At 45.7% G+C, this 19340-nt stretch overlaps 1 protein-coding gene and 1 pseudogene across 3 annotated transcripts in view; both read right to left on the bottom strand.

Moving 5' to 3' along the window:
* The window catches only part of LOC126283934 (synaptotagmin-7-like), a 451578-nt gene that overhangs the window by 27901 nt on the left and 404337 nt on the right, over nt 1-19340 (bottom strand). For all 3 annotated transcript variants that reach the window (XM_049982322.1, XM_049982321.1, XM_049982323.1), the window contains 2 exons: nt 9971-10118; nt 3796-3905 (listed from right to left, as the gene is read on the bottom strand). In XM_049982322.1, the coding sequence (XP_049838279.1) occupies nt 3796-3905; nt 9971-10118 (258 nt within the window). The remainder of the gene's footprint in view (nt 1-3795; nt 3906-9970; nt 10119-19340) is intronic.
* Nucleotides 12010-12127, bottom strand: LOC126285521 (5S ribosomal RNA; annotated as a pseudogene).

Here is a 19340-nt window from a genome sequence, read left to right as displayed (position 1 = left end):
TACATCAATTGGCGACTGTCCCTTGACAGTGAAATTTTGGGTTCTGTCAATCAGTTTTGTAACAACTGAACATAGAGTAATACCTATTAAAATCGATAACAACATGCAGCAGATGATGCTTGATGACCAAGACACTGAAGCGTTACAGCCACGGAGAAACTTCCCTAGTTATCTCCTCAGGATAGGCGTTAGAGACTGCTAAACTTCCTTGTGTGATTCAACATCAGAAGACGCTTTAAATCACATATTCTCTTCATATGAGTGCTATCGTGAAGCAGCAAGTAGTTTTGTGTAGGAGACTGAGTAAACTGGATCACCACATTCCCACTAATATCACAATTATCCTCACCTTAGAAAATGCGACAGCTAGCTACATCATCAAGGTATCTTTAAAAGATTGTAACCTGTGCTTATAATGAAGTGTCTGTGAAGAGCTTTTGTACCATACTACAGATCGCCTGCCAGGTGACAGTGCTGTATCTGCACTGATGAGCAGAAACATGACAACTGATGCCCTCTACAGGACTGAATGCCACATGGTGGCGCCACCGAAATGTGACGTGGTACAGGTAATATACAGATGTCAGTCATATTAATGTGACCACTGCCTGTGTTTGACGTCAACGTACAATAACCACCTGCAGACTGCAGGTGGCAGCAGTAGCAGTGGAGGGCATATAAAGTGTGTCAGCAGTTGTAAAAACAGTGCTATCATTGTCATAATGCGAAAACAGAGCGATTTCTCAGATGTCGAAAACGGCATGATCATTGGCTTTCCGGCCAAGGATGAATGGTTCTCTTAAATGGCTTAGTCTGTAAACTGTTCACGTGCCCCCATGGTTAAAGTATACAATACATGGCAAAATGGTGCTGCCTAAAATCCAACACCATGGCATATGTGGTGCATCATGAGCCATAGAGGTCAGTGGTGAATAGTGGCTGCGGAGATGTATACAAGCGAATAGACATGCAACTGTCGACCACTTGGCAGCCCAGATGAATCAAGGTGTACCAACAACATTCAGCGGAGTGTTGCTGTGTATGGACCTCTGCAGCAAATGCCTGAATCGTGCACCCATGCTGACTGCTGGTTATTGGTGAATGTTAGAATTTGGACGCCATTACCGTAACTGGACGTCCACTGAATGGCGGCAGGTGGCCTTTTCCGATGAACCACGTTTTATGATGCATCAGATAGACAGTGTACGGCGTCAAACGTCCGAAAGCAAACATCGTGTAACCAGGAGAGTGCACTGTGGTCTGGGAAATGTTTTAGTGGTATTCCCTGGATGATCTCATCATTCTGGAAGCACAGTGGGTCAACACACATATGCGCCTATGCTTGTGGACCATGTCCATCCCTAAATGCAGTTTGTTTTCCCTCGGCATGATGGAATCTTCCAGCAGGGGAAAGCAACATGTCACACGGCTCACAGTGTATGTGTGTGGTTTGAAGAGCATTGGGCATCAGGATGAGTTTACGGCACACCAATGGCCTCCAAACTCCCCGGATTTAAACCCAATCGAGAATCTGTGGGACCAACTCGCTTGGGCTGTTCGTTCCATGGATCCTCAACCGAGAAAACTAACACAGCTGGCCAAGGCACCGGAGTCGGAATCACATCTCTGTCGATACCTTCCAGAACGTCACTGACTCTCTTGCTGCATTCTCTCATCGGTCCACACTGGGTAGGGTGGTCACATAATGTCACTGAAAAGTGTGTGGAGCAGAGACAAATGGGTAATCATTATAGTGACAATATGGGCTGCAAATCGGGAAATCCACTGACATAAACAACTTTGACAAAGAGCAAATTTTTTTGGCCGGCACCTGAGAATCATCATCTCTGAAACAGCTGTCGGCAGGGTGCTGTCGTGAGCACCTAAAAAGGAAAGTGGTTGAAGGGCAGTGAGATAATATGTTGGGCGTTCATATTCATCACAGACTTTGAAGTCACAGGCTTGTCCACTCTGTAAAGCAGGGCAGGCGGCGATATGTGGCAGATCCTATGGCAGAGTACAATGCTAGTGGAGGCACAAGTGTTTCTGGGAACACCATTCAGTGCACTTTGTTGAATATGGGGCTCTACCGCAGACGATCCCTACACGTTCCCATGTTTACCGGATAACATCATCAGTTACAATTGCAGCTGGCACAAGATCTTCGTCATTGGGATGTGGAGCAATGGAAAGGTCTCCATTGGTAGGATGACTAATGTTCATCGTTACGCGAGGCCCAGAGTCGCCATCATGCAGGGGAATGGCTGCTTCACCGCGGCACATACCTTGACAGAAGTGGGAATGATTATACTATGGTAGACCTTCGCCTGATCTTCCATCGCATCTATGGTAGTAATCGAAGTCATAGTGTCAGCTGTAGACTATGTGAACTTGATTGCAGACCATTTATATCCCTTCATATTTGATGTCTTTCCTGACAGGGATGGCATTTTCCAGCAGTTTAACTGTCTACATCACAAGAGCGGAATCGTGCTACAGTGGTCTCAGGGGGATGGCAGTGGATTCTCTTTGATGTCTTGTCCATAAAATTAGCCGGAATTGCACCCGATAGAACAAATTTGGAATGTTATCGAGCATCAACTCAGCGCCCAAAACCCCAGCTTCTAATTAATGTGAGTTACGTGACCGTGACCTTTCCGTAGACACCTGGTCCCACGTACCTCCAGAAAACTACCACGGACTAGTGGACTCCATGCCAGAAAGAATCACTGCTGTATTGCGTTTCTCTGTCGCGTCAGCGTAAGTATTCCATTTCTGTACATGCTTAATCTTTACCTTCTGGAAGCCATTGCAGAACCAGAAGATAATGTCGCTATCTCACTTCAAGACATATTAGTATATTTGTACTATTCTCTACCTTTTCTTTCCTCAGTAATCTAAAAGAGTTGTGTTTGTTCGTTACGATAATGTTATGTCAGAGGCCTGTCTTATTTGCGCAAATAATTGTCCCATAGCGACATATTATTGTCTTATTTATTTGGTTGGTCACAGCTAGTTCCAATGCCCCCATTGCCAAGTGCAATGTATAAAAATACTTAAAGAGAGAACTACAGTTCACATAGAACCACAAAGTTTCGAAAATTTGTTAACACCAAGCAGCATTCGACTAGCAATAATTGAACGATACGCAGAAGCCAATCACATAGTAAGATAGTCATTATGTAATGCAACATTTCATATATGGCTGCCACAAGACGAAAACATATGTCTTGATTATGTTAAGGGCGACCACTGATTTATTTTGGCCAATTGTTACCAGATGTCTTGTATAAAGGGACCTGTCTCTCTATCATATTTATGGTTGCTTGATATGGTATGTTCCTTGACTTAATGGCTTGTATATTAGCTCATACACTTTTGTATGTTTTTTTGATTATTGGTACCAAATATTACTTCAATTTATCTTTCAAATCTTTTTATCTGAATGCTAAGTGGGACTCATTCTTTATATATTTTAAAAAAAATATTTTTGGGGTTTCAGCCTCGAAACTAGTTATGACCATACAAATAAGAACTAAAGTCTAGTTCTGGATCAGTTATTCCAGGAAATATTGCCAGCTACGAATTAGCAGCAAAATTATTTCTGAAGTAATGGAGGACATTACGAATATGTTATTACTTTCATTCGAACAGCTTTCTTGTCGTTCCATGGTTAATATTTTCCATCTACTGGCGATCACGGCGCATCAAGAAGAATTAATGACAAGTTCTCGTAATTAATTCATCTTGCGATACTTTCTCAAGCCTCAGAATGTGGAAACAGCGAAGGATTACCTGACAGAGAGGCAGGAAGACTTCTCCTATGGAATCGTCCCTGGAGAATCGATCGTAGTCGAAACAGTGCAGATGCAGAACACGGCTCTGCAGCTTCTGAATTGGAAAACCTGCAACATATCACAGAAAATGACTCGTTACTAACTCTCTCTCCGCAGCACATTATGGTCCGAAAAATTCATTTTACTCATTTGAAGTTTAATAGAGATTGTTCGGAGTGTCAGTTGCACATTTTTGGATAAATATGCTGTCATTAAAGTAAATTGGTGCATAATAATCATCTGATATCAAGACACATCTGAAACCGACAGCTGAGGTTAACCTCTAGAGTGTGTTTTGAAGTCAATGGGTATATCTAATTGTACTATATTCTGTGATATTGTGCCAAGCAGTTACGTCAAACCAGAAAAGTTACTATTAATTTTTATGGGAGTTCATTAGACATGCTGTATTATTGAGGCAAGAATCCCATTTCTTTTCCCAGCGCGGTGGTTTGTCAGGATGCCTGTTATGAGTACTTCTCGAGTGTAATGTTGTACCGTGTCTAAGTGGTTTTGGCACATTAAAACATGGACATGAAGGTATCGTTGAATTTATTCTTATTTTATTTTAAGGTCAATACCTATTTCATACCGCACTACTTTTTTTGCATTCCCAATCATCTTCCGCTACGGTTGCAGGTTTGAATCCTGCCTCGGGCATGGATGTGTGTGATGTCCTTAGGTTAGTTAGGCTTAAGTAGTTCTAAGTTCTAGGGGACTGATGACCTCAGAAGTTAAGTCCCATAGTGCTCAGAGCCATTTGAACCATTTTGAACCAATCATCTTCGAGAGACGTATCATTCCTGTAGTTTAATGTGTGTCTTCACAGATTGTTTGCGTCTTACATTTTCTGAAAATTTGCACAGAAATTCCACATGGAAGGCACCCAGTCACGCTTCGACTTCGTGTCTCTCCCTAACCCAAGATTGCACGTCTTACGTCATAGCTTCACTCGTCTCTGAATAATGTTCCCTGCTAACTATGGAGTAAGCGCAAATTGCGATCGCAGTTGCAGATGGGTTGTGGTTTGTATGAATATGTTTGAGGTATTAATTACAAACATGTATAAACTAAATGCCATCGTCAATTACACTGTCAGCTAGGAAGATGTGATTTTCCGCTCACGGTGGACCATATCTTACAAGATATCGTGGCTTTAGTAACTGTAGACATCGTAACCAGTGTACCTCTAACTAATGCAATTATCTGCAGGGTATAGTATGGTCGAAACAGGCTGCGTCGTATCGAAGGTCCGATGCGACAACAAGGGGAACCAGACAGAAATTAAGCATGAGGACAAGGATACCGTTGTAATAGTGACTCCGTCAGTGTTACATGAGCCTCGGCAGTTAATCTGTCCGTTAGTGATGGTGTTACCTGTTTCGTAGCACGTCACGTTACTCTCACCGCCAACATAACGGTGTGATAATGAATCCTGCAAATGTAGTAGGCAGGGCTGTTAGCCATTAAAAACACAAAAGAAGAGTCACAGAAATTACAGCAAAGGAGAGAAAAGCAGCTACATTTAAAATCAATGTGATAGACGGAACAGTGGCAATCAATGGTAATAATATACATCACGAATGTATTGAAGAATAGAATAGGTGAATATGGTAAGACTTGTCTGATTGTGAAAAACTTCTGGATGATCCACAAACTGATAGTGACGAAGAGATTTTACAGAGTAATTGAAGTCAGTCGTCTGCTTCCCTGCCAAGCCCACCGAAGTTAGAAATGGGGTGATATATTTGTTGAATGCGCAAAGGAGACAACTGCATTGCAGTATTTTGGAAAAACTAAAAGATTAAGCTTAAATACAGTACAGAAACGATGTCTTATGGTGCAAGACATACATCATCTACGATATTTACGTCACGTGATAGAGAGAGGGAGGAAAGCCAACGCTCAAAACTTAACGTGCTTGACGATTATGTAGCTGAAAAATTCAGATTGGTGAGAACTGTTGTAGGCAGGAATATTGGTGTTTGCGGTTTGGAAAAGGTCCGACAAATGGGAAAAATTCGATTCACTGGATCAACCCACTGATGGGTTGCAAAACGTATAACCACTTGAGCCTGGAATACAGGAGCTGACGTGAATGAAAGATGTGACGAGTTTCGAAAGGAAGTAAAGTCCTTAATGAACACCATGGAACATGTACACATTTATATTACCGATCAAAGTGGTACACGAAGAGAACTTCACTCTTCGCCAACTCTGCATTTCAAGGGAGAGAAGTCGGTAGGAAATTCGGTGCGTAGTGATTTCCAACGACTCATTTTTACACCATCCAACGCGTTACGTCGGCCAGTGGCTACTTGTTTCCAAACATGCTGGTAATGTAACAGGAATCTAGAGGTTTATTTGGAGTGCGAGTAGTGCAACACAGAGAGAAATCGCAAAATCTGATTCAAGTTACTTCGAAGTCCGGCCTAATCACGAAAGAAATCCAGAAGTAATTGTTGCAAGATGTCTGCACCCCACATTCAGTGAAGGAGTCTCTTCTGGTTGATTCGATCGGGACATACCGTGACAGTACGCATATTCGACTACAGAATATGGTGTATACCAGGCTTGCTACCGAGCGAGGTGGCGCAGTGGTTAGCGCACTGGACTCGCATTCGGGAGGACCACGGTTCAAACCCGCGTCCGGCCATCCTGATTTAGGTTTTCCATGATTTTCTTAAACCGCTTCATAAAATGCCGGAATGGTTCCTTTGAACGGGCACGGCCGAATTCTCTCTCCATGCTTCCCTAAAACGATGGGAACGATGAACTCGCTGTTTGGTCCCCTCCCTCAAATCAACCAACCATGCTTGCTCACAGGCGAGTGGGTAGGGTAGTGGCGTTTTGTTGACAGCCTTCGCTGCGGAAACAAATCTTCGACTGAAAACATGCGATGAAGACCAAAGACTATGCACTTTACGGGAACATCACAACGATGGTACCTGGGTGAACTTAGTCCCTGTGGAGGGAGTGAAAGGGCGGAATTCGTTCCGTTACTAGTTCCTTCCTATGGAGGAGGATGAATGGGCGGGATCTGTTCCTCATGAAATCCTGACGCTAACGTTTCCTTGCAAATTGCATGCAACAAGAATCTCAATGGGAATTGCAGGGGCTTTTTCTGCATACTGGAGAACTTACTATTCGTTCTTTTACACAAAAAAGAAATATAACGTTGAGGGACACTACAGTTCCAAACACTTTACCGAAAATTGGAGTAGAGATCAACATAATCATTTCCACCCTTTTAATTGCTCATGAATACCACACATTGCAAGTTGTACCGACGTACAGCGAGACCTTCAGAGGTGATGATCCAGATTGCTGTACACACCGGCACCTCTAATGCCCAGTAGCACGTCCTCCAGCAATGATGCATGCCTGTAGTTGTCGTGGCATACTATCCAACAGTTCATCAAGGCACTGTTGGTCCAGATTGTCCCAATCCTCAACAGCGATTCGGCGTAGATCCCTCAGAGTGTTTGGTGGATTACGTCGTCCAAAAACAACCCTTTTCAACCTATCCCAGGCGTGTTCGAAAGGGCTCATGTCTGGAGAACACGCTGGCCACTCTAATCGAGCGATATCGTTATTCTGAAGGAAGTCATTTATAAGATGTGCACGGTGGGGGCGCGAATTGTCGTCCATGAATACGAATACCTCGCCAATATGCTGTCGATATGGTTGCACTATCGCTCGGAGGATGGCATTCACGAATCGTACAGGCATTACGGCACCTTCCATGACCACCATCGGTGTACGTCGACCCCACATAATGCCACCCCAAAACAGCAGGGAACCTCCACCTTCCTGCACTCACTGGACAGTGTGTATAAGGAGTTCAGCCTGACCATTCTACGAAAGATCATCGATTGGACTTCCGGAACAGAAGACCCACTCGTGTACCCTTGATGACTGCACGACACAAGGCCTTAAGCCTCGCCTGGGCCCGTCATCACCGACGTTGGAGAGTTAATGAATGCAAACATATTGCATTGTCGGAAGAGTTTCAAATTGTATCGAGCAGATGGACGTGCAAGGGAATGGAGACAACCTCATGAATCCATGGACCCTGCATGTTAGCAGTGAACTGCTGAAACAGGTAGAGGCTATGTAATGGTGTGGGGCTTGTGCAGGTGGAGTGACATGGAACCCTTGATACATCCAAATACGACTCTGATAGGAGACATGTACGTAAGAGTCCTGTCTGATCACGTGCATCCATTAATTTCCATTGTGCATTCCAGCAAGACAATGAGACATCCCACACTTCCAGTGTTGCTTCAGAGTGGCTCCAGGGACACTTGTCTGAGATTAAACACTTCCGCTGGCCACCAAACTCCCCAGACTTGAACATTATTGAGCAGACGTCTTGGAACGCGCTGTTCAGGAGAGATCTCCACCTCCTCTTACCCTTACGGATTTATGGACAGGCATGCAGGATTTATGGTGTCAGTTCACCCCAGCACTACTTCAGACATTAGTCGAGTGGCTGCCACGTCTTGTTATGTACTTCTGCGTGTTCATGGGGACCCTGCACGGTGTTCGGCATGTGTCCCAGTTTCTTTGTTTCTTCAGTGTATTTCAATTTACAGCTGACTTGGGTTTCTTATCTGTTGTGCTCTGCTGCAAGTTTCCTACACCTACAGCTATGAGAGATTCCTCTCCTCTACGCTCGGACAGTTGTTCAGATCGATTGGTGATACATCATGTGAAACTATCTGAATATACCTTCCTCCGAGCAGCCTTCTTACCAAATGCCAGTTTCCATTCCCTAGCCCCCATCTGCCTCCTCATCCTATCTAGTACCTCACCTTAATTTTCCAACTGAATCTGAAGGGCTCCTCTTCCTCTGTTAACTCTTTTTTTCCACAGATGTAACACTGTAACCCATTACTCAGAAATCTACAACGCTGACTTCGCCCTAATGCGAAGTGACAGGTGAGTAAAAGATGGTGGTGGTGGTGGTGGTGGTTAGTGTTAAACGTCCCGTCGACAACGAGGTCATTAGAGACGGAGCGCAAGCTCGGGTTAGGGAAGGATTGGGAAGGAAATCGGCCGTGCCCTTTCAGAGGAACCATCCCGGCATTTGCCTGAAACGATTTAGGGAAATCACGGAAAACCTAAATCAGGATGGCTGGAGACGGGATTGAACCGTCGTCCTCCCGAATGCGAGTCCAGTGTGAAACCACTGCGCCACCTCGCTCGGTGAGTAAAAGAACTTAGTTGATTACGTGGATTATACTTCACAATATTTATTAGTAAAAACTTTTCAACAGTAATTATCAGGTGGCACAAATCAATTAAAAACTCAAAAGAATCCATCTGTCACCACCAATCCAAAAAATAAAAAAAAGCAATCAAAATCATACTGTAGAACTAGATTTCTTCTGATTACAAGTGACACATGTTACTATACCCTTAACAAAAGTAAACCTACGACACACTATCCTGATAAGAAAAGTGCCTCCAAAAGCTCCTTCAGGCGCTGATGACCGCGCAGTTGAGCGCCCCACAAACCAAACATCATCATCTTCATCAAAAGCCCCTTGCACTGGCTACTAGCAATTTCACAACTACTAATGACACAGCTGTGCTGTCAGAGCCTCAAGATGTTCAGTAACATTTACAACTAGATCAGCTATTTGCAATCATGGACCCATCAATCATGTTCAGACTAATTCGCACCAACAGAATTGTGCTGTGTCTATCACGGCACAGTCGTGTAACGAGTGATATTCTTTTCGGAAGTGAAGAAATAGTGCATCTAAATGACTGCCTTGATCCATGGATTTCAGGATCTCGTGTGAGGAAGGCCCAAACTAGGCTTTGCATCATCATTGATTTGGGAATCTGTGCTCGTAAGCATAGAGGGAGTGATGCTGTTCGAGTTACCTGATTTATCAGCCCAGTCTTTGCTGTCGGTTTCTACAACAAACGTACGTCAGTGAAATGGGTGGGTAGTTTTGTGGATCACTTTTGCTACTCTATTTCTAGATGGATGTGAACTGTACTTTCTTCCAGTCACGATGGGAGCTAACTCAGTTAACAGTTCTGTACCGAAACTGACCCTGGAGTCTTGTATATTTCAGCAATAATATTGGGAGTGAAGAGGCGAAGCGTTGTCATACCTTCGAAGTAGAAGGTCTCGTTCCAGCGTGGGTTGAGTGTGCGCCGCTTGATCTTGGTCTCCAGCCGGTGCTTCTTGTCGGGCAGCAGTGTGACGCGCACGTAGGGATCCGACGTGCCGGAGATGTCCTTGGCGGCGAGATCTTTCCCCTGAGAAAAAACGAGAGCATGCATGACTGCCAGTCACAACTGCGTTGTGCGAACGAAGCTAAGGCGTGCATGCTTACAAATTCAGTCGATCTCGTCAAGACAAATAAACAGAGGGGTCGTCAGAGCGATGGTGCTGCTAAAAATCCGGTCTCATTTATTTTTGAATTAATTGGAAAATGAGTAGTTTTTATGCAGGTTAAACATTAATAAAACCCACAAACTGTGGGGACGGATTCCATTGGAAATGGAGGAAGAAATATGCTATGAAATGCATCGTTGCCACGGTAAATGGCACTGACGAATGACAGTTCCTGTGACCATGTTTTGGAGTACCTTGTGTGTTACAGCCTGTATGCTTGAGGCAGCGTACTCTAAGCAGCAGAATGGTCCGGTATTTATGTCTGGAACAAGTCGAGATGGTGTTTATGTATAGCCAAGCAGATGGAAACGATCGAGAGGCAGCACGCTATACCAAAATAAGTATTCTCACAGGCACCAACCACATCACACAACATTTCAAGCCCTTTTTGGGAGCTTGTGTGATCATGGGTCCTGTCAGACAGACGGACGTGCAGGGAGATGGCAGACTCTGCTTATACCAGATTTAGAGCTTGTACTAGAGTTCGTCTCAATATCCTGTAGAACCTGGTCCTCCCAAATCTGGTGAACTAACGTTCGTCTGCCTGAAAGGACCCATGATCACACGAGCTCAAAAAAAGGGTTTGAAATGTTGTGTGATGTGGTTGGTTCAAATGTTCAAATGTGTGTGAAATCTTATGGCACTTAACTGCTAAGGTCATCAGTCGCTAAGCTTACACACTACTTAACCTAAATCATCCTAAGGACAAACACACACACACACACACACACACACACACACACACACACACACACACACACACACACACCCATGCCTGAGGGAGGACTCGAACCTCCGCCGGGACCAGCCGCACAGTCCATGACTGTAGCGCCTAAGACCGCGCGGCTAATCCCCCGCGGCTGATGTGGTTGGTGTCTGTGAGGATACTTGTTTGTGTGCGGCCAAGCAGGTGGAGACGGTCGAGATGCAACGCGGCTATACCATAACACCACCTCTGCTTGTTCCTGACATGAATAACGGACCTTTTCTGGTGTTTACAGTACGCTGGGTCAATCACGCAGCTTGCAACACCCATGGAACACACTGTATGTGGTCGGAGGAACTGCCATTTGTCAGCGCCATCTACCATGGCAATGATGCATTCTTGGACACATGACCATGGGACTTTTTTTTCCTCCATTTCCAGTCAGAAATTCGTCCCTGCAGTGATTCGGTTTTATTAATATTTATTCTATATACCAATACAGGCCGCTTTCCATTAAAATAGCAACAGAACGAAGGCTGCAAGCAACAGATGTCATGCTGACATTAGGTGTACTATGTGCTTGGATACGCACATGGTTAGCATTGTATTGCAGATTCACAAAGTACACTGTGATCAAAAAGCATCTGGACACCTATTAGTGGACATTAATGTGGGTGGTGTCTTCCCTCGTGGGTGGTGTCTTCCTTTGTCATGGTAATATAAACAATCACCATCTCCACTGTACACAATACACAGTGCTATAAAATGTGTTCATATCTTTCCGCATTTAGCCTTTTCTTACTCGCAACACGAGAGCCACAGCTAGCCACAGGAAACAGCACTCTGAACTCCGTCTTCAGGCCACGAGTGGCCCATCAGGACCATCCGACCGCCGTGTCATCCTCAGTGAGGATGCGGATAGGAGGGGCGTTTGGTCAGCACACCGCTCTCCCGGTCGTTATGATGACTATCTTTGACAGGTGCCGCTACTATTCGGTCCAGTAGTTCCTCAGTTCGCATCACGAGGCTCAGTGCACCCCGAAAAATGGCAACAGCGCATGAAGGCCCGGATGGTCACCCATCCAAGTGCCGGCCACGCCCGACAGCGCTTAACTTCGGTGATCTGACGGGAACCGGTGTATCCACTGTGGCAAGGCCGTTGCCCCCATGGGAAACAGCCTTCACCTTAACACCTCCCTACTTTACTGTTGGCACTACACATGGTAACAGGTAACGTTCTCCAGCACTCCGAATCACCCGCTTCCAATCATTCGCTGTCCAGTGACATCGTTCTTTACACCACTTCAAGCGTCGCTTACACTGGCCGCAGAGATGTATGGCTTATGAGAGAAGCTCGACCACTGCAGCCCATTCTTCTTAACTCCCTAAGCAAGGATATTGTGCTAGATGGGCTGCTGGTAGCATGAGTGATTCCTCCCGCTGATTTGAAGTGATTTTTCTAAACAATCCTCCAATCCTCCCCAATGCCCTACGTTTCCTGTCCGTCAGTACATGTCTGCCTGGTCTTGAATTAACTGTGCTTCTTCCTTCGCGTTTACATTCACAATCACGTCACCGACAGTGGACCTGGGCAGCTTTAGAAGGGGTGACATGTCCGTGATGGATTTGTTATTCATATGACACAACTGTTTATTCACTTACATGTCTAATTTTAGAAGGATGGGACAGGTAGTCCGCCGCGGCTTTACAGTAGAAATCATTCCACTTCCTGAAGAATAAATTTCCTTTGCTTTATGTCTATGGTCACAAACTGTTTGCCAACAGAAAACCGGTTTCGGTCTATAATGACCATCTTCAGATCTGTTTTATAAAAACAATGTCCTAATGTGCTACAGCCACAGTGGCATCATGAAATGTTAAACGCAAAATCAGAACCAGCGTCGTCAAATACACTCCTGGAAATTGAAGTAAGAACACCGTGAATTCATTGTCCCAGGAAGGGGAAACTTTATTGACACATTCCTGGGGTCAGATACATCACATGATCACACTGACAGAACCACAGGCACATAGACACAGGCAACAGAGCATGCACAATGTTGGCACTAGTACACTGTATATCCACCTTTCGCAGCAATGCAGGCTGCTATTCTCCCATGGAGACGATCGTAGAGATGCTGGATGTAGTCCTGTGGAACGGCTTGGCATGCCATTTCCACCTGGCGCCTCAGTTGGACCAGCGTTCGTGCCGGACGTGCAGACCGCGTGAAACGACGCTTCATCCAGTCCCAAACATGCTCAATAGGGGACAGATCCGGAGATCTTGCTGGTCAGGGTAGTTGACTTACACCTTCTAGAGCACGTTGGGTGGCACGGGATACATGCGGACGTGCATTGTCCTGTTGGAACAGCAAGTTCCCTTGCCGGTCTAGGAATGGTAGAACGATGGGTTCGATGACGGTTTGGATGTACCGTGCACTATTCAGTGTCCCCTCGACGATCACCAGAGGTGTACGGCCAGTGTAGGTGATCGCTCCCCTGTGTGCCTCGGTCGTATGTAGTCCTGATTGTGGCGCTCACCTGCACGGCGCCAAACACGCATACGACCATCATTGGCACCAAGGCAGAAGCGACTCTCATCGCTGAAGACGACACGTCTCCATTCGTCCCTCCATTCACGACTGTCGCGACACCACTGGAGGCGGGCTGCACGATGTTGGGGCGTGAGCGGAAGACGGCCTAACGGTGTGCGGGACCGTAGCCCAGCTTCATGGAGACGGTTGCGAATGGTCCTCGCCGATACCCCAGGAGCAACAGTGTCCCTAACTTGCTGGGAAGTGGCGGTGCGGTCCCCTACGGCACTGCGTAGGATCCTATGGTCTTGGCGTGCATCCGTGCGTCGCTGCGGTCCGGTCCCAGGGCGACGGGCACGTGCACCTTCCGCCGACCACTGGCGACAACATCGATGTACTGTGGAGACCTCACGCCCCACGTGTTGAGCAATTCGGCGGTACGTCCACCTGGCCTCCCGCATGCCCACTATACGCCCTCGTTCAAAGTCCGTCAACTGCACATACGATTCACGTCTACGCTGTCGCGGCATGCTACCAGTGTTAAAGACTGCGATGGAGCTCCGTATGCCACGGCAAACTGGCTGACACTGACGGCGGCGGTGCACAAATGCTGCGCAGCTAGCACCATTCGACGGCCAACACCGCTGTTCCTGGTGTGTCCGCTGTGCTGTGCGTGTGATCATTGCTTGTACAGCCCTCTCGCAGTGTCTGGAGCAAGTATGGTGGGTCTGACACACCGGTGTCAATGTGTTCTTTTTTCCATTTCCAGGAGTGTATATGTAGATAACAGCATAAGCAAGAGTCGTCTTATCAGCAGCACAGATCTGAAGATCGTCATTATAGACCGAAACCGGTCATCTGTCGACAAAAAGTTTGTGACCATAGACTAAAGTGAAGGAAATTTATTGTGTGTACGGGTCACTGTTTTATTCGCGACAATGTCGCCACTTGTGAAATTTTCCTGAAGTACTGAGTGATTATAATTAAACTTTCCCTATTTAACACGTAGTAACACGGAAACTAATTACAGTACGATGGCCAAACTTGGTAGCATTAATGTCAAGGACACGGGGAAGAGAAATAATGCAGAATCAATTCAATTGAAACACTTCTACTTTGGTGGTACTGTACATCATACCATTACGTACCGGTACCATTAGTGCTAAAAAGGGGGTTCAATGTGGTGCCCATCGTGTCCAGAAATGTCTCAAAGCGCAGGATTGCGTTCTGCACAACAGAAGGAAGCATGTACGTAGGTATGCTGGCTACTTCTCTCGATATGCTGCGCTTCAGATCAGCACATGCGTGAATGTTCCCCCTGGTAAACCCTGTCCTTCGGGTAGCCCAGCAACCAGAAATCACGAGTGAGATCAGGTGCCGCCAAGCATTTGGAAACGATCGGCTGATAATTCGATCGTTTCGAAATGTATTTCGGAGAAGCAGGTGAACTTCATGAGCGATGTGCGGTGGGTCCTCATCTTGCATGAAACATGTTGAGTTCAATGTGCCTCTTTTCTGTAGGCCGGGTATGACATGCTGGCGAGGTACATCGCAGTAACGCCGGCGAGTCACACTGCACGTCTTTGGTCCTTGAGCGCCAGCCTGTTCAAAAAAGAATGGACCAGTGATCAACGTAGCCGTGAAGCCACACCATACGCTGATACGTTCACCATATAGAGGAACTTCATGCGCAGTGAAAGGAGATGAAGATCCCCACACTCGGAAGTTTTGTGTGCTCTCCTCACCCATCAGAGAAAAATGAGCTTTGTCTGTCCATAGGATGGTTCAGAGCCAGTCCTCGTCAACTTCAGTCCTTGCAAGAAAGTGGAGAGAGAGAACTCAACAAGTCACTGTGCGTCCTGTGGTACAAGCTGCTATACGATATGGATCTTGTACACATACCATTTGAGAATGTTTACAAGCGTCTTCCGTACGGTGGACCATGGGACGTTCAACTGTCGTGACACAGCACGCGCGTCGCCTGGCGATTGGGAATTGCGTGCAGCGTTGTCTGCCATAGCAACAGCGATTTCATCAACCACCTGTGGTGCAACCGGTCGTCCGCTTCTTCCCGGAGCGACGCCCAGTTCTCCAGTTGATTCGAACTTCTTCATAATGTTCCGCACAGCAGGTGGAGAAAGAGGACCATTCCGTAAACCTTTTAGCCGGCGATATTCTCGAAGTGCTGCTGCAGCATAACTGTTGTTTTGATAACAGAGGTTCACCAGTAATGCCCTGGTCCGTTTGTCCAAGCTCATGTTGAAACATCCAACAAGTGCAGTGCGAATGGTCAGATGTGTGAGACTATGACTTAAGATGACTGATAACGGCGCCTGGCACCTGGTGGCCGTGGTTGGAACTTTACGGTGGCGCTGTGACGCGTGGAAATCATGCACCCCCTACTCTGGACATTAATGTTCGGTACTCGTACGGTAATTAGTTTCCGTGTTATAACGTGCTAAATAGGAACAGTTTAATTACAACCACCCGATAATTTAGAGAAACCACGAAAAACCTAAATGAGTATGACCAGATAAAGATTAGAGCCTCCACCTTCACCAGTCCCAGTACCAGCCAAGTCGGTTTGAAACAGTGCCGCCTCATTGAGTTTATCCATAATGTACAAAACTGTTTTTTTTGCAAAGAGATTTATCAATAATGTTACTGCCACACTGTACACACATTATTTCGTAATGTAGCACTACACGTACTATCAGTTAATTTCAGAGTCATAAAGAGGATGTTTGCTTTCTATTTATGTATCTCGACTACCCATTTGCTATGCTGAAAAATTGCGTCAACACCCGTACAAAATGAGGTAGAAGTAAGGCCCTGTATAATCTGTATGAGCTTATGCAGCACGGTTTTCAATCCGTGATCGTATTTGATTGATTGATTTGTTTTTTGAGGAAATAGGGTTATGCCTCATGCAAGAAGGGAAAACGTCTACCAGTGTTGGCCGATATTCGATGGCAGCAGGTGATCTATTGAGACTACTTAAAACATTACACCATGGTGCTGCTCGCACTGATTGGGATTTGACAACTCTCATGCGATTATAGAATCGGTGAGTTTATGAGACCACTAATGTTATGTTATGTTAAGCGGGGACCTAGAAACTGAAACGTCCCCATAGAAAAATTAATGAATTACTGTGCTGGTAAACCTCTTACGTTATTTGATTTTCAAACAGCTGAGCAGAACTGAACGTACTCAGACATTTCTCTCTTTACTTATTCTGATCAACACTAAACTGACACACAATAATTTTAGCGCAATGTAATCTTCCAAAAATCCCTAAAAAGGAATGGCCCTGACTAACAATAACCTATACCTTTCATTAATCACTTACCTCACAAAAATCTTCGTTACTCGAACTACTGCAATACAGCGAGCGCCACTACTGCCAGCTAAATAAAAGATTCTAACTACTGAAGGCACTAACTACTGATAGGCATAGTTAGCAAATGAAAGATTTTGATAGAGAACAAACAATGTATTTACCTTAATAGGTAAAGTCATAATATATAAGTCATTATATATATATATATAAAGTCATAATACATATATCAGTTCATGACATCCAGTCTTACAAATTTACTGTCTCTGATGGACACACGTCAAGATAATCCGCTATCAAATCTTAGCCATCTCTCTCCCCACATCCACCACTGCTGCCGGCTCACCTCTAACTGCGCAACGCTACGCGCTGTTCACATCCAACTGCCCAACACTACAATAGCCACTATTCCAACAACGCCAATCAGCCACAGACTTCACACAGCGCAGTCAGTGATTTTCATATAGAGCGTTACGTGGCGTTAGGAACATAAAAACCTAAACAGCCTACTTACAAAAGGACGGAGAGGCTCCGTCCCCGCCGCAGCCACAGTGGTCCACAACCCCACGACGGCTACCGCAGTCCACTTCACCCCTCCGCCGTCCCACACCGAACCCAGGGTTATTGTGCGGTTCAGCCCCCGGTGGACCCCCGTGCGAACGTCTCACGTCAGACGAGTGTAACCCCTATGACTGCGTGGTAGAGTAATGATGTGCGAGTACGTGGAGAACTTGTTTGCGCAGCAATCGCCGACATAATGTAGCTGAGGCGGAATATGGGGAACCAGCCCGCATTCGCCGAGGCAGATGGAAAACCGCCTAAAAACCATCCACAGACTGGCCGGCACACTGGACCTCGACACAAATCCGCCGGGCGGATTCGTGCCGGGCACCGGCGCTCCTATCCGCCCGGAAAGCCGTGCCAACCTGGCGGGCTTAGGAGACCCCTTACTCAACACCATGTATTATCTTAGTGACGCCACAAGACTAGCGCCAGAGAGGACAGGATATTGTTTGCTCGGCCGTGCAGTACTGTACTGCCACATTCATTGTTACGAATTCCCTTTAGACGACGATAGAGGCGAGCAAACAGGCAGTGATGTACCCAAACACAGCACTGGTCACAGAAGTGGCACCACGTTGTTTTTCAGATGAGTCGCAGGTCTGTCCACAGTGTCAGGATGAACACATCCGCACGTGGAGGCTCTACGGAGAACGAACATTCCAGACTGGAGTCGTCATACAGGCTCAACAGCAGCTGTAGTGGTATGAGGTGCCATTTGGTACACAATACGATCACCTCTGGTTCACGTACGTATAAAGTGGACAGCAGATGTTATATTTCTGATGCCCTAAGGCTTTGGTAGTGCTCTCTCTTCAATGTCTACGTGGTATTAACTTTAAATATCATAACGCAAGACCACATACTGACCGTGCTGTCCTATGCTTCCTCAATACAGAGGTTGTCTATTTGTTGCCATTCTCAAGATCTCTCTTCTACTGAGAACATCTAGTAATGTGCTGTGTAGAGACTTGTGTGTCACAACACGCCTGATTCTGCTGATAATAAATTCTGGCATAATGTTGAAACAGAGGGGGGCGATTTACCCGTCTAATCCAAACTCAGACAGATTCGATACGGGGCGAGTTACCGCTGCTGTTGGACCAGAGGTGGCAGCTCTATGTACTCCACATAACATAAAAATTTAATCATGTATTCTTTCTGCTGTATCGGTGGCATCTTCATCGATTGCACCCGGTGTGCTGAGTGCCGTTCGCAGATGCGAGGAATATGAGAAATTTAAATCTCCCTCCAATGAGCCGCTGGGTGATCTCGCTCTTCTATCGCTCGCTGTCTCCGATGAGAAGTGCCACGCCTACATGCCACCAGAGGACGCTGTATACATACGACTTCCCTGTTGTTGCTCTGATAGGCCGGCGCGTCTTTTTAAGAAGCCATAATCAGAGCATCGCCCCTGTAGCTTCAGAGAACTTTCAGACTTATCAGCTTTAGTACGGTAGACCGTAATGAGGAAATTACATCGACAGAGCACGAAGCTATTACATGTTAGTGTCTTGTATGATTACATCAACATTCAAGACTTATTATTTCTATAAAAAAAAGTACTCTAACTGTATAATGTATGTGACTCAGCACCACAGAAGAGCCTACATCACTTCAAGTTCTGCATACCTCCATTATTAGCTGCACATATTATAAATGAACTCATTAATGGGTTACATTTTTGTAGATGTCTGGTAATGCTTATTGGTCATCTTTACCACCGATACATAACTTCCTTCAACACTGTATATGCAAAATAAGTAAAATTTGTTACCTGCTATTTTCCCTGGAGGTGCAATTTTAATGACTACCTATATATTAAGAATTGCGGATAACAGTTGTTACAGTATTTTATGGGATTGGAGAGGAGTCCCGCCACGTGTAAGACAGCTTTGTAGTTTATGTTTTCACTCGTATATGTTTCAGCACTTTATGTGCT

This window comes from Schistocerca gregaria, chromosome 8 (assembly GCF_023897955.1).
Source record: "Schistocerca gregaria isolate iqSchGreg1 chromosome 8, iqSchGreg1.2, whole genome shotgun sequence".
NCBI lineage: Eukaryota > Metazoa > Arthropoda > Insecta > Orthoptera > Acrididae > Schistocerca > Schistocerca gregaria.
This window is presented reverse-complemented; position numbering and strand designations above follow the sequence as displayed.